Here is a 17,318-nt window from a genome sequence, read left to right as displayed (position 1 = left end):
TTGGGAATTATTTCATGATTCCCTCGGCTATTATTGCAAATATCTTAAGAACTACGCAGTTTTTGAAGAAATATGTAATAAGCTTACTTATTGCCAAGAAGATTCTTAATAAAAAAGTTAAGAATAACTTTTTTTGTCAGAGCAACCGTTCATCAGATATAAACCGTCAAAGTTGAAAAATATATTTTTTCCACGAAAATTATTTTACGATTCCCTCGGCTTTTATTGCTATATCTCAAAAACTAAGCGGCCTATAAAAAAATATGTTAATAGCTTACTTGTTGCCAAGAAGATAATTAATAAAAATGATAAGAATAACTTTTTCCGACAGAGCAACCGTTCATCAGATATGAACCGTCAAAGTTGAAAAATATAATTTTTCCACGAAAATTATTTTACAATTCCCTCGGCTTTTATTTCAAATATCTCAAAAACTAAGCGGCCTAAAAAGAAATATGTTAAAAGCTTATTTATTGCCAAGAAGATTCTTAATGAAAATGGTAAGAATAACTTTTTTTGTCAGAGGAACCGTTCATCAGATATGAACTGTCAAAGTTGAAAAATATATTTTTTCTACGAAAATTATTTTACGATTCCCTCGGCTTCTATTGCAAATATCTCAAAAACTAAGCGGCCTATGAAGAAATATATTATAAGCTTACTTGTTGCCAAGAAGATTCTTAATAAAAATGTTAAGAATAACTTTTTTTGTCAGAGGAACCGTTCATCAGATATGAACTGTTAAATTTGAAAATATATTTTTTCCACGAAAATTATTTTACGATTCCCACGGCTTTTATTGCAAATATCTCAAAAACTAAGGGGCCTAAAAAGAAATATGTTAAAAGCTTATTTGTTGCCAAGAAGATTCTTAATAAAAATGTTAGGAATAACTTTTTTTGTCAGAGGAACCGTTCACTAAAGAAAAAATTCTTCTTATTATTTCTTTAGGAAATTTTCTAGGTTATCAATTACGTCAATATAAAATTTTTCATAAAATCAATTGTTTTTGAGATATATGCAAAAAAAATTATTGAATAGAGATTTGAAAAAAAATTTTTTTTCACGTTTGATGACCTATATCTCATGAACGGTTGATCCGATGGGAAAAGTTATTCTTACCATTTTAATAGAAAAACTCACAAGCTATCATTTAACGAAATATACTTTTTTTCATAAAATTAGCCGTTTTCCAGATTTACGATAAAAACAAAGGGAATCACAAAAAAAAATTTTCAAAGTATGTTGGTTCATATTTGATGCACGATTCTTCTGAAGCAAAAAGATACAATGTTACGAATCAACACGCATTGAGTCCAAACATTTTTTCGATTTTTCCAGATTTTCTAATAAATATTGATTTAACTGAGATAACTTAATGGGTTTTTATGTTAATTTCTATCAAAACAACTCCACGTTGTAAAAATATATAGCAGGGTTTAAAAAAAAATCGTTTTTTGTCAATACCAAAAAAAATTTTTATTTGAAAAGTTGCTCCTCATTTAACTTAGAAAAAAGAGGTTTTCACTTTTCTGTTCTATTTGGCAGAATTTATTTAGCAAAATAATTTTCAAATGCATGAAAAAAAAATTGTTATTTTTTGACAGTCGATAGAAATTTTGAATTTTTTCTGCAATGCCAAGAAATCCAGAAATATTGAAAAAATTCCTATAGACAAGCACAAACCATTTTGTTACATCTTAAATATTTTAAGCTGTACAACGTGTAAAATCCTATTAATAATTAATTAAAATATAGAGCGTCCCATTTAACATAACAAGGTTACTAATGACAATATTTACTTAAAAAAAACTGGTTATACAATTTTTGAATTATTTTAAAATTTATTTCTGAGACTGCCTCATAAATCGGAAAAATCAATTGACCCTTAAATGATATGAAGCCCGATATGTCCATATAACATATAAAAACTAAAACGTTTTTTTAAGGACGTCCTTTAGCTGACTGCCCCTCACGAATCCAAAATATCATATTTTCCTTTAAAATGGGGAAAAACTGGAAGGAAATAAAAAGGGAAATTCTGCATTCGCTTGCAGCTGGCGCGTCTCGAAGAAAACGGGGAAAATGGGAAAATCATCGGAAATACGAACACGTGACCGTCCTGTTCGATCAGATTCTTTCTCTTATTTTTTCGTTATTAAAAATTTATTTATATTTATACAGGGTGTTTGGAGGAGGGTTAGCCAAACTTGGTGGGCATATAGATAGGCTCAGATAGAAGATATTTTCTTAATAAACTTGTGTTCTAAAAGTCTCGGGTTTTTTTATATCATTGATTTTGTGTTATTTTCAGGATTTTTAAAAAATTATGCCTTTTGACATCTTTAAATTTTTTCAGCATATTTTTCACGTTTTATTTACATTTTTAATTAGTCTGTAATATATCCTGAATCTAAAAAAAATCAATATCAAGTACAAATAATACCGAAATAATTCGTTTTGAGCTCAAAAAGTTAATACAAGTAGCAAAAAAGGTTATGAAAGGTAACTTTAACTTGACGCAAAAAAAAAACTAAAATCTATCAAGATGTTCAGGTAGTTTTAAAAACATCTCCAGTTAATACTCTTTTCAATGATATACGATGTGTAACACAAAGCCAACTAACTTGCCACAATTCATGACTTTAAAGGAAAATAAAGTAAAAAAAAAATATTTTTTAAATTTTATGTATTTATTTCAAAATTACAAATTTTGTTGAAACTGCGCTCTCCTGATTCATTGATTTCCGGCATTGATTCTTTGAATTAAGTGGTCTAGATTGTCAATTTCCACCTCGTACACGAGTTCTTTCGCACGTCCCCATACGTAAAAATCGAGAGGGGTTAAATCAGGGGACCGTGGAGGCCATGCGATGGGACCTGCTCTTCCGATCCACGAATTGGGAAAAGTATTGTCCAGAAATTCTCTAACGGCGATCCGATAGTGTGCAGGACACCCGTCATTCTGGAAGACGATTCGTCTGGAAGACGTCTTCATTAAATATGGGTATATCAGCCAATAATTGTGGGAAATCATTTTGTAAAAAATGTAAGTAATTGTCCCAGTTGAGGTTTCTCGGCAAGTAGTGTGGACCGACGAGGTGTATCCCAATCACACCTGCCCAAACATTAACACTGAATCTTGTTTGGAGAGACTTGGCTCTGGTCAAAATGCGGATTTACGTTTTTGTTTTCCCGATAATGTAAATTATGTTGGTTGAATATCCCCGCACGTGTAAATGTTGATTCATCTGTCCATAAGATACTTTTTAAAAAGTGTCCATTTTCAACGTCTGCGTGAAGCAAAAAGAAGCAAAATTGTACCCGTCGCTCATAGTCGGCTTGTAGAAGACCTAGAATAGAGTACCACGATGCCATTAAAAATTGCGGAATTAAGTTGTTGATGTAGTATGAAATTACCTTGCACTGGGGTGTAATGGAAAGGATGCCTTCCTTCTGCCTTGACAACTGACCATGCTTTCCATGTAGAAATGTTTAGATCTGTAGCTACTTTCCTTGTACTAGTGGTGGGATCCTCATCGAATGCGCGAATTACGTTTTCATCTACAGCAACATCATACTGCCTCCGATTGATCCTCGGTTCTTGAAAACTTAGATTGCCTGTTTCCCTTAATCGACGAAAAGTGTTAGCAAAACTGTTGTGGTGGGGCACACGCCTATTGGGGTATTGCTCCTCATAAATTTTTTGTGCTTCTCGCGTATTACCATTGGCTCTTCCATAAGCAAAGACAATATCGGCGTATTCTTCGGTAGTGTATGCAGCCATTGTGGCGATAATGATACGAAAATAAGGAAAGTCACAAAAACAATATAAAAACTATCGAAACGAAACAATACTAAATTAACGACTTGGGTACGTAAGAATGCTAAAAAGTTACACCATGACAAATGACAAATGTCAAATGACAACAACAATATGTAGCACATATTGTTGTTATCACAACAACAATCCCATAGCATGTTCCACGATCTCCTCATTTGACCATTCAAAGAATCGATGCCGCTTTTCAAACTATCAGAAAAGAGATGCGACTTCGTCTTACGACAGTGATAATGCGACGGCGACGTAGGGCATGTATTAGAGCCAGGGGAGCGCAGTTTTAATAAAATTTGTAATTTTAAAATAAATACATAAAATTAAAAAAATATTTTTTTTTCTTTATTGTCCTTTAAAGTCATGAATTGTGGTAATATTAACTTTTTGAGCTCAAAACGAATTATTTCGGTATTATTTATACTTGATATTGATTTTTTTTAGATTCAGGATACATTACAGACTAAATACAAATGTAAAAAAACGTGAAAAATATGCTGAAAAAACTTAAAGATGTCAAAAGGCATAATTTTTTGAAAATCCTGAAAATAACACATGATATAAAAAAAACCCGAGACTTTTAGTAGACAAGTTTATTAAGAAAATATCTTCTATCTGAGCCTATCTATATGCCCACCAAGTTTGGCTAACTCTCCGCCAAACACCCTGTATAATAATAGTTCAAACAGTTTTTCTCAATCATTTCCATAAAATTCAAGATATTGAGTGTTTTATGCATTTTTAGGTTGAACGTGAAACTTTAAGAAATGTGAGGGGACACATGTCATGTTATGGTTGAAAACTTTTTGAGATATGAGGAATTGAACTCTCAACAACTGTAGCTCCTAAATTATTAGATTTACAGAGAACCGATTTTCATTTTAGCGTTTTATCCTTCCAATATGTAGTCGTTCAATTAATTTGAATGAAATGATGACGATATTTGTGTTATTTAACAGGTGCCAACAATTTAACAAAATCTATGTAACTGTTAAAGGTCTTCAAAATAAAACACGGAAAAGTGAAAACCGTTTTTTTTTTAATTTTTCGTATAGTGTTCATTTGACAGCCTCTTGAAAATCAACTAATATTTAACTGTTTATATTTCAAATTATTTCACCAAAGGTGGTTTGTCACATGTCAAAGTGTACTTCACCGGTTTTCGAGATTTAAGAAATTCAAAATTTCGTTATTTTTACTCATACAAGCTACAGAATCGAGACTATTTGATATAGGGCAAAACGGTTTTCACAATAGTAAGTCTCTTTTAAATATCGATCTAAGTTTTCAAGCTGTTAAAAGTTCTTTACGTACCGCTGACACCTTGTTGAGATTTTAGTAAGTTAATCAAATATAAAAACCGCTTTTTTATATTAAATAGTTCTCATTTTATTGCTGTTTGAACAATAAAAAAAACAATCTTCGACTGTTTATATCTCAGAAATTACTCAACCAAAGTTTAGCATGTGATCCATCACCTTTCTTAAAATTTTAAGTAGAATCCAAGGTAGACATGAGCTTCGCTATTTTAAAAATTCTAGATGAAATTGCAAGAAATTTAATGAGTCACATGCCACAGTTTGGTTTCAATATACAAAGAATTGAAATTTGTCTTATTTTGGCTTTTACAAGCTACAAAATCGAGAATATTTGATATAGGGAAAATCGGTTTTCATACTCATGATTCTCTTTTAAATATCTATCTATTAAAATAATTTTCAAGGTACGTCAACACTTCTCTGATAAAATTAAAATATATGTAAATGTTCGATAAGTGAAAACAGATTTTTTATATTTTTCAGTTCTTATTTTATAACCTCTTAAAGTCAAAAAAACAACAAATGTTTGGGTGTTAATATCTCAGAAATTCAAATCATAATCATTTCCAAAAATTCAAGATATTGAGTGTTTTATGCATTTTTACGTTGAATGTGAAATTTTAAAAAATTTGACGGGTCGCATCTCATATTTTGGTTGAAATCTTTTTTAGATATGAGGAATTGAACTCTCAGCAACTGTAGCTCCTAAATTATTGGATTTACAGAGAACCGATTTTCATTTTAGTGTTTTATCCTTCCAGTATGTAGTCGTTCAATTAATTTAAATAAAATGACGTTGACATTTTTCTTATTTGACCGGTGCCAACAATTTAACAGGGACAAAATCTGTGCAAGTGTTAAAAGTCTTGAAAATAAAACACGGAAAACTGGAAGCCGGTTTTTTTTAATTTTTCGTACAGTTTTCATTTTATAGCCTCTTGAAAATCAATAAAGCGAATAATTAACACTTTTAGACGAAAAAAAAGAAAATAATTCTAATACTTATACTTATTTGTACATCACATACATATAATCTATATAATCTAATACACCTGTACACCCTGTATATATAATCTAATACAATAGAAATACGAATTATTTTAATTTACAGCTATATAATTGATACAGTTAAGTGTTTAAACTCAAATTGTAGGATTTTTCATAAATAGGAGAATACAGGGTGTCTCAGATTAAAAAAAACATAAATTTTGATGCAATTAATGGGTATTGTTTTCTTAAATTTCTCCCTAAAAAATCCACAAACTAGTTAAAAAAATGGGCGGTTGACAAAAAAATTGCAAATAAAATATGCACATTTTTAATATAGCGTGTCCCTGGATGAACGTAGTCGAAAACCATTTACAAAAGAATTGTTTTCGAAAACAAGAAATTATAAAATCTGGCAATTTGATAGGGTTGATAGGGATGGGGAGGCAAACGACTTAAATATTTTTATGCTGGTGGCACTTCCGGTTATACAGGAAGTTAATGCTCATTAGCTTATATTAAATTATGTCTATACAGTGTGTCCCACTTAAAGGTTAGCCACCCCTCTAAAATTTTTGTTTCTTGACCAATTTTCAAAAACTTTTTTTTGTTGGATAGATGGTCAAAAATGGCGAGTTCGACATTTAGAGAAAGCAGGTCATGGCCTACTCTATTCAAGTTTGAAGTGCGAAAAATCGAGAAGTAGTATTAGCGATATTTATTTTTGAAAAATGGTACTGGATTATTGTTCAGGACCACTTAAAACATAAATGTACCAAATTTGGTACAGGGTGTTGAAATAAATTGGAGTCAAATTTTTAACAGGCGCAATAACATTCTTAATCAAATACGAATATTTTTTAAATATTTTGGCTAAATGGCATGCGTCTTGAGAACACAAAGTTTGGCAATATCCTTCAATAGTAAAAAACATGTTTTTCGTAGATCAGATTTAACGTAGAATTAAAAAACTAAATGAAGTGTAGAGCGTGCCTTTTAAAATAAGGAAGTTAGCAAAAACTTATGGTATAACCGGAAATGCCATCATCATGAACATATTTTAGTCATATGTCTCCATTAGCCTTATCATGTTACCAACTGAAAAAATTGTTTTCGATATATCGATCGCGTCAGTTCGTGGGACACCTTGTATAATGAAGAAAGCTTGATAATAACAAATAATACGAAAAAGTACTTATTTTTTAAATTTTTTAGTTTTTGTTTTTGTTCTTTTTTTAAAGGCTCGTCCCATTTGCAAAATTTAAATATATTAGTGATAACCAAATGATGCACTAAAAAAAGTTTGTGTGAGTAACAAGAATCGTCCTTACTTCCTAGCCTAGTAGAAATCTCTTTTTGAGCAATAATTTTGTTCTTTATTTTGAGACTCAAACAATCTTGCACTTTATATTTAATAAAATGTTTTTTGGACAAAATAAACATCTTTTGGACTGAACTACTGTATTTACTACCAATACAGAAGGCATGATGGATATCAGGCAGTTCATTCCTGCAGGGACTCTAGGGGCGGGGGCGCGAGCATTTACATTAAGAATACAGTGCATTTTAACAAAATAAACTGCAGTGATCAAACAGAACCCTATAACTGGGTGTGTATAGAACTAGATAAACTTAAACTGAGTGCAATCTATAGACCTCCATGGTATTCACCAAATGAGTTCCTAGATAACCTGGAATCTGTGATAAGTAAATATAGGTCTAATCATATTATTTTAGGTGACTTTAATATTAATCTTTTAGATCAAGACTCTATAATTACTAAAGACTATAAAAATATGGTTGCATTAAATAATTTTTGTTTTGTCAATGAGATTGGTCCTGCCAGCGCCACTCGAGTCTCACAAAGTAGAACAATAATAGATCATGTGATTTGTACTACTAACAAAAAAAATGAATGTGATATTAGTGTAGAAGATACTTCTTTATCTGATCATAGAAAAATTTGTTTAGAAATAAGCGCAAATATAAGGAAATTCAAGCCTGGAATATTTGTTCAACGTCCCGTACTAAATATACAAAAATTTAAACAAAAACTCCAAGATAAGCTAATAGAAGAAAATATAGATTCATTTCAAAATTTAATTAACGTAATTAGCAATTGTAAAATAAAATCAACAATTAATAAAAAAATTAAATGTCGACAAAACAATGATTGGATAACACCAGACTTATTAATTTTAATTAAAGAAAAAGAATTGGCGTATAAGAAATATAAAAAAGCTCCAGAAAATAATAACTTCAAATTAAATTTTACAAGGTTAAAAAATTCACTAAATAATAAAATAAAATCATTAAAAAATGCGTACTTTAAAAACAAATGGGCCCAAGCAGCACAAAATACAAGAAAACAGTGGGATACAATAAATCTGTTTTTAAATAATAATTCTACTAAAAGCAATATAAACCAAATCAAAATTAATGGTCTATTAGAAAATGATAATAAAAAAATTGCAGACAGTTTGAAGAAATATTTTACGGAGGTAGGTGCGACCATAATCGAGGACATGCGGACTGATACAAAAAATATATTAAAACAAGATTTTAAGAAGATTAAATGTGATAATAGCATATTTTTTGAGCCGACAGACAGTAATGAAATAAGCAACATAATATTAAGCCTAAAACGAAATGCGGCTCCGGGCCATGATAAAATTACAATACTTAATCTAACTAATATAAAAGAGTACATATTAAATATACTAGTCATACTTATAAATAATGCATTCAACATAGGCGAATTTCCTCCTGACCTCAAAATATCTAAAGTATGTCCAATTCATAAATCTGGTCCTAAAGCCCAATTAAATAACTACAGGCCTATATCTATAACAAGTGTCTTTTCAAAAATTATCGAAACAGTGATTAAGAGGCGGATGATGTCATTTATAGAAAAATATATCTCATACGATTTATACCAATATGGGTTTCTTAAAAACAGCAGCACTTTAAGTGCTACTATAGATCTCCTTAACTATGTGTCAGCTAATTTAGATCAAGGCAAAATTGTCATAGCAGTTTTTGTCGATTTAAGAAAGGCATTTGACGTAGTTAATCATGACATATTATTAAACAAGCTGGAAGAAATGGGTTTTCGGGGATCTGCACTGTCCTTGATTGGGTCATACTTACTTAATAGAAGACAATATGTACATGTAAATAATAAAGAAAGTAATATCTTAACATTTAACTGTGGTGTCCCTCAGGGGTCAGTGTTGGGACCATTACTGTACTCACTGTATGTTCTGAGTTTACGGGTAGCAGGGTTAGACGCCCAATATTATACATTTGCTGACGATACTGTATTATTGTATTCGGATAATGATTGTGATAGATTGGTTAATAGGGTAAATGATGATCTAACTAAATATAGTCAATGGTTACTACAAAATAATCTTAAAATAAATTTGGACAAAACCAAATATATCCTATTTAAACAGAAAAATAAGACAATAAATCAAGTTAGAATATGTCTAAATGGTGCGACTTTAGAAAATGTAAATAATATAAAATATTTGGGACTTACACTGGATGCGAATCTTAATTGGAACGCTCATATTGACTACTTAAAAAGTAAGATAATTCCCTTTACAGGAGCATTTTATAAATGTAAGCACTTCTTAAGTAACGCAGCTAAATATAAAATATATAATGCTTACTTTCTTTCAAACTTGCGGTACCTAATTCCAGTGTGGGGAACCTGTTGTAAGTACAATTTTCAAAGAGTTGAAATTTTGCAGAGTAAAGTACTCAAGATTTTATTTAATCTTGATTATTTTATGCATGCGGGGGACATATTTGAAATATTGAAAATCCACTCAATTAGTCACATACTTAAAATAGAACAAGCAAAATTAATATTTAAAATAATTAATAAGCTACAAAAATCAAATTACACTATTGTTTATTCTAGTGAAATACATGCACATAATCTAAGAAACAACAATATTCGACTAAGTAGTGCTAGAACAAACATTGCCCTTAGAAACCCAATCAACGCAGCGACACAAACCTATAATGATCTGTCTTATGAAATAAAACAAGAAGTTTCTTATTATAAATTTATTAGAATGGTTAAGCAATCCTTACACTATTAACAAAGTTACTAATATGTAATTCTATGGCCACATTGTTACAATAACATATTTCTTTTAAATGTAACTTCGGTACCAATGCTAATATAAGCATTGCTTAGAAGTTTATTCATATATTGGACTTGTGTGTTTATTAAGTTTATGAAATAGGCAATATTATAAATATGTATTAAGAAAAAAAATGTAAAAAAAATTAATTTTGTAACCAGATAATTGCTTTAATATATGAAGTGTTTTCAAAAAAAAATGTCGTCAGTCTTTTTTGTTTTTTATGGAATTGTTTTCTTATTACGATTTTGAAATTCTTCGAGTTAAAATACGTCGATTGGCTATCTTCAATTTTTTTTAAATATACCGGGAAAGTCAAAAAATATGCCGTTTTTCCTCTTAAATGGAACACCCTGTACTTACTTACTAAGGCACTGTTAAGGTTGAGTATATTTATAGAAGTCTAGGACATACTGCAATTTAAAATCTTATATCTCTAAAATCTATAACTTTCGCAAATACTTGAATATTTATAAGGAAATTTAAACATCTTTAAGGTAGGATTCTCTCTTCTAGTTCGCCTACAGTCATAATATTGGCATACATTGCCCGACATTATGTATTACAGACCCAATGACAAAATTTAAAAAAAATAACAGAATTACGTCCATCACAAGAGCGAATAACAAAAATAATATTGTGTTGCTCAGCCGAGTCGCAGCCGCCGAATTAAATTTTGCAACACAGCCAAGCGATCGGCCAGATTTCAACGCGTAATTTCACCGATGGATGGTGGTCAAAAAATTTACACGGGATGAATTTTCTATAGTTTACTATTATTTTCTTTGGTCTCATGAACGCAATTATTCATAGCTTCCAGACCTTTCAGAGTGACTATAATTTTCTCTATCTTTTGCTGGTTCAAAAGCAGTTTGTTTAAAGTAAACTATCCCATATGAACCATCAAAGTTATTACAATTTCACGTAGAATCTGAAAATGCAATAAAATAACGCAGTTCCTACCAATTTTCTATCTTGAGACACATTTAATATATTAAACAATGACCTAGTTGAACATATAAATTATCCCCTGGAATAAAACAGACTAAAAACATAATTGTAACAGCCTGTAAGGGCTGAAAGTAATAAATAATATGACAAGGAGAGAGTCCCTTAGCACTTAACTGGGAAATATTTCTCTCCCCGGATCGAAATTAAAAATAACGAGGAGGTCGTAACTAATGAGTATTTTTCCGCGACATTAAGTTACGGCAGGCACAGAAAGTGCCCGAAAGCGAGAAGAATAAACACGATGTCATTTCCATAGTTTTTCCCAATTTAAAATCTCCCCATAATGGAAAACAACTTCATTTTTTCCTCGCTCCTCGGTCCGTGTACAGTCAGTCAATGGCGGCAGATTAAATTTCAGCATTCGGCAAATACGTGCAACATTCGAGTGGATTTCCAGGAGCCCTTCTCGGGACTATCGATCAAAGGAATTAGGGCCTTTGTTGGCGGCGCCATCAAGATGGAAAAACGATGAGAAGTCGGTCCGGGACTGTCTTTTCTTGGACAAATATTTAATTTTAAATAAACGATTGGACGAGGGTCGCTAATGTAAAGAAAAATTTGGTTTTAACTTGGAAGCGATCCAAATTTCAAACAATTCCACAGAGTTAAATATCAATTTTTGTTAGGAAAAAAGTCTAATTTACAATTACACTTTTTTTTATAATAATAACAATAATAATAATAATAATAATTAAAAAAAAACTATATAATAAAAACAAACCTATATAATATTACACGGATGATATCAAAGTCTATGCTGGGACATCAACGCATGTCAACTCATTGCTGCGAACAATTGAAATATTTTCTCACGACATTAAAATGAGCTTTGGTACCGATAAATGCAAAACTCAAACAGTTATCAAAGGTAAACACAACACCAACAACTTTAAATTACAAGATGGTAGTCCCATTCGGGCTATGGAAGAAGGGGAAACTTATAAGTACCTGGGCGTACATCAGTCAGCCCATACAGAGTACAAGAAAATGAAGCAGAACCTCCAAAAGGAATTTATCAATCGTCTTAAGCAAATTTTTAAAACTTAACTGAATGGTCAGAACATGATTAAAGCGGTTAATAACTACGCTATCCCTATCTTAACGTATTCTTTTGGAGTCATTAGACAGTTTTCGAAACCATTAAAAAGTATCACCGGTAACCACTTATTGACATGTATGACATTTGAAGTGTTATTTATCGTATATTCCTATCGGCACCCTCCGCTACCTTACGGACGATAGGCATAGCCATAAACCTAGCGAAACGCATGTGCATTAATGCTGTTTACATTATTGTCAAATAATAATAATTGGTAATTTAAGTTTTTGTCTGAAACAGTAAAAAGAAATTTGTTTTTGCTTTAATTTTGCATAACAATGATCATGACTAACCCAAATTTAAATTCCAGTGTCTTGACAAAATTCAAGGTAGGGTCAGATTTAATGATGAAGATGACCAAATACTTCTAATGGACAGGAATGATAATCACCAAGAAAACAGTAATAATTAATAAAAACGAATTTCTTGGAAATAAAGCTTTTTGTTATCGTTAGGTTGGCGGTAAACGTATCACTTACTTCGAAAACACTCTTAGAGCTGTCAAACAGCATCTAAGATAACGTTTACGTCTATGGTAAGAGTCAAAACATATGCATCTTCGAAAACTGCCTATTAGGTGGACAAAGACTGATATAGAGAAGATTGAGAGGAAGACCAGAACAACCCTCACGACGTTTCGAGCACACCACCCTCAGTCAGCCATCGAAAGAGTTACTCTTCCCAGATCCAAGTGTGGCAGAGGACTAACTGATGGAGGATAAAATTTTATAAACTATGAAAACTCTTATTAATGTATCTAGTATTCAAACTGATCCCCATTTACTTCTTGGCAGAAAGCAAGATGGTTTACAAACACGCACTTTCCGGGATCGAAAATTCTCCACCAACCAGAACATACCCAGGACCCAACTCCTATCATTCCGAACGGGGGCAAAAGGGAACACTGGGAACTAGCAAAAAAGGTAGTAACCTACGAGAAGGTTAAATGGGCGATAAATTCCTTCAAACCATTTAAATCTCCCGGAATGGATGGCATAATGCCAGTCATGTTACAGCGGAGTAGCGAACTGCTGCTGCCTGCACTATGTAAAATAATGCGGGCAAGTCTAGCCACGGCGCATATACCAGAGAGTTGGAGGGAAGCGAAGGTAGTATTTCTACCAAAGACGGGACGCGACTCCTATGCGAAACCTAAATCCTTCCGACCAATCTGCCTTACATCATTCTTCCTAAAAACAGAGGTAAAGCTCATAGAAAGGCATATCAGGGACAATGTATTACGGGTCAACCCTCTACATCGACACCAGTATGCTTACCAAACAGGTAAATCTTGCGAATCAGCGATTCACGAGATAACCCAGAGGGTCGAACAATCTCTGAACAACAAAGAGATCGCCCTAGGAGCTTTCTTAGACATTGAGGGAGCATTCGACAATACATCATATGACTCAATCAACCGTGCGATAGCAGCACGAGGAATACATCCCATGATTGGCGGCTGGATAACCCAAATGCTAAATCATAGGAAAGTAGCAGCAAATCTCAACAGCACAACGGTTAAGGCCAAAGTGTGCAGGGGAACACCGCAAGGGGGCGTACTGTCACCGCTGCTGTGGAACCTTGTATCGGACAGCTTGCTGACACGACTGGAGAGGCAGCTTATCCTCGCTATAGGATATGCTGACGATATAGTCATCCTTACACGAGGGGGTAGTCAGGCTCATGTATTCGAAAAAATGCAAAGAGCCCTGACTACTGTCGAGCACTGGTGTGAGGAAGAACAACTGAGGGTAAATCCCACAAAAACTACTCTGGTTTCCTTTACCAAAAGAAGGAAACTAGAGCCCATTAGAAACATAAAATTTTATGGAGAAAATCTGCGACTTGAAGACGAGGTCAAATATCTAGGTATAACCCTGGATAAAAAACTCAGCTTCAAGAAACATGTAATCCAGGCCACAAATAAAGCCACGAAAACTCTTATGTACTGCAAGAGAATGTTCGGTAGATCATGGGGACTGTCACCAAAAATGGTACATTGGATGTACACGACAATGGTTAGACCCATCATTACATACGCAGCACCTATATGGTGGCATGCGGCAGAAACGAGGACTTTAATACAGATACTGAACAAAACACAACGAATAGCATGTCTGGGCATAACAGGAGCGATGTCAACAACGCCGACTGCTGCCCTAGAGAACCTGATAGGACTAAGCCCGCTACACTTAGTGGTACGGGCTGAAGCTATAACGGGGGCGAAAAGACTGCTGTCAAATGGCGCAACAATCCTATCGAAAGATGGGCACAATGCCTTATTTGACAAGATACAGGACCTTGGGCGTCTGGCCCTAAGAACAGACAGAACCAAGGTCACATACCTAGACAAACCTTTTGTCATCAAAGAGAAAAGGGGACCACTGGACGCAGAAGCGGACAGGCTCAGGCAAAGAGGTTACTCAGTATGGCACACGGCAACCAAACGATCCAAGATCGGGGTAGCTGTGGGCATGGTGGAGGACGAACAACAGGGCAGACAACTTATGCTAAATCTGGGCCTGGAAACAACAAATTTACAGGCAAGCATAATAGGAATACAAACCTGTGTCCAACTGATGAGAGAAGGGCTGCCAAGAGGCAAAATCTTCGCAATTTTCACAGGAGACCAGGCTACAACACTTGCACTACAACAGTTCGAGACTAAGTCAAGGACTGTGCAAAGCTGCTGGGAGGATCTCAGGAACCTCGCCGAAGCGCAAAATAGGCCAGAGATAATCCTAACAGAGAATATGGGCAACAATAAGGCTGCAAGAAGGGCTATCCAACTTGCAACCCACGGAGCCAGCAGCAGCCTGGTAGGCCCTGAATCAACATGTTGTGTCAGCGATAAGACCTGGAAGTGGGAAATCGGCAACTGGCTAACAAACCAGAACAAATTCTACTGGGAGCAGCTGCCAAAGATGGAACAATCCAAACAACTTATAGGCAGCCCACCCTTCAAGAAGGGTGAGAACATACTGGGCCTCTCCAGACAACAACTGCGAAGGGTCGCAGGGCTATTTACAGGCCATGCACCCAACAGGAAACACCTGCATACGCTAGGGAAATCAGTTACCTCGATATGTAGGGGATGCAATGAGGAGGACGAAACAACTCTTCACATACTATGCTTCTGTGAAGCATTTAATCAAACCAGGGCAACATTCCTGGGGGAAGAGAAATCCTCACCAGAGGGTATAAGAAATCTACCACTGGGCACAATCCTGGACTTCCTTGAAGCTACAGAATTGAACCTGTGGGAATAAACATATGGGACACAATAGGACTGCTTCTTAGCAGACCGCAGTGTAGGGAGCCACAAGGCACCACCCAGCGGTGGAGTTTTAGTGGGTATAGGACGAAACAGACTCGATACTGAGTCCCACACTACTGGGGGCAGCGCCGCGTAACTAGTGTTCATAAAGAATTTCTCCACCGACCCCAAAAAAAAAAAAAAAAAAAGATGGTTTACAAACTCATGTAAAACACTATCAATTATTTCTGGTGATATACGTCTAATTTCATATCTAATTCTATTTTTCAAATCTTCTACGTTGTTTGGCTTCTCAATATAAACTTTACTTTTCAGGTACCCCCATAGAAAATGTCGCAGATATTTAGGTCTGGTGACCTGGCTGGCCACTCTATTGGCCCTCTTCGTCCTATCCATCTTCCTGGGAATACTATCTGGTCTTGTTAGTCGGGGTATAGGGCAGCCAAAGCAGGGATAAGATCTTCTTGAAGAAAATTCAAATAGCGTTGTCCTGTTAAGTTTTCTTCGAAAAAGTATGGCCCTATTACTTTATTTTCTACGATACCAGCCCAAACATTAATAGATTTACGCGGTACTGTATATGAGCCTCAGTTGCCCAGTGTGGATTTGACACTGACCAGTACCGACAACACCGTTTAAACAAAAAGTTGCTTGATCCGAAAACAAAACTCGTAACACAAACTGACGGTTATTATTGCAAATGTTCATCATTTGCTCTTAAAATTGGTTTCTTCGATCAGGATCGTCCTCATTTAATTCGTCTATTAGTCTGATTTTATGAGGGTGGTATTTATTATTAATTGAAATTTGTGAAGTTGCATTGTTTGGATTTTCTTCGACGGAGAGCAGAACGTTTAATTTTGTTTTTTCAAGAATTTTTGGACGACCTGATCTTGGCAAATCCCTAACATGACCTGAAGTTATAAATTTGTGCTCTATTCTACTAACTGTTGACTGAGAAATAGGATGGTTTGGGTATTTGGCATTAAACAGTTCAGTTACTTCTTTTAGCATCATCAAAATTTTAGTTCGTTGGGTTTCCGTTAAATTAGCCGTAATTTATTCTGATAAAAACTATTAATTTTCGAACTGACAGTGACATTCGAAAATGGAGATTCTTTACAAGTGCAACCATGGAAATAGAAACAATTGGCAGTGTTTATAACATTATTTTTATCCTCGATCTTATTTTAATTTGTAAAAAACGCACTTATTTGTTTTCTTGTTATTTAAATATAAATATTTCGAAAACAGTTGAGTTTTGAAATAAAGCGTGTTATACGAAACTTGCTTGGAATTTCGCCTATATTTCATAAATGCAATAAAAAATATAGCATTCTATTTAAAAAAATGACCGAATTTATGCGGAACTTTAGGCGGTCACTGTATGTGCCGACCGTATGTACGACTTCACGTATTAAGAGAGACAGTTTTGCCTATTACAAGAAATCGGCAACTCTACTGCGTATTTCACGAATTAAGCAAATTTATGCCGAATACATGAATTCGGCAATTAGGGTAGAGTGCTTCAAGAGTGCGCACTTAAGGTTTAATCAGGTAAAAAATCCAAACGAATTGCGTTGAAAATATATATTTTTTTATTTATGACTGTTACTACTTAAACAACAAA

General features: G+C 33.8%; 1 protein-coding gene across 1 annotated transcript; it reads right to left on the bottom strand.

Annotated features, from left to right (window-relative positions):
• Positions 1-2,753: 2,753 nt before the first annotated feature.
• Positions 2,754-3,807, bottom strand: LOC126750201 (uncharacterized). Its single transcript, XM_050459740.1, has 2 exons — positions 3,421-3,807; positions 2,754-3,353 (listed from the first exon to the last, which is right to left on the bottom strand). The coding sequence occupies exons 1-2, from the start codon at positions 3,785-3,787 to the stop codon at positions 3,130-3,132; spliced, it is 591 nt and encodes a 196-aa protein (XP_050315697.1). The 5' UTR covers positions 3,788-3,807; the 3' UTR covers positions 2,754-3,129.
• Between the last annotated feature and the right edge of the window lie 13,511 nt (positions 3,808-17,318).

Source organism: Anthonomus grandis, chromosome 2 (genome assembly GCF_022605725.1).
Source record: "Anthonomus grandis grandis chromosome 2, icAntGran1.3, whole genome shotgun sequence".
In the NCBI taxonomy this organism is placed as follows: Eukaryota; Metazoa; Arthropoda; class Insecta; order Coleoptera; family Curculionidae; genus Anthonomus; species Anthonomus grandis.
This window is presented reverse-complemented; position numbering and strand designations above follow the sequence as displayed.

What these genes read in the sequence shown, in the direction of transcription:
- LOC126750201 (XM_050459740.1), bottom strand. Translation starts at nt 3,787, where the DNA reads ATGGCTGCATACACTACCGAAGAATACGCCGATATTGTCTTTGCTTAT. An exon ending in CCATTACACCCCAGTGCAAG is followed by an intron (nt 3,354 to 3,420) that starts GTAATTTCATAC and finishes ACTCTATTCTAG; the next exon opens with GTCTTCTACAAGCCGACTAT.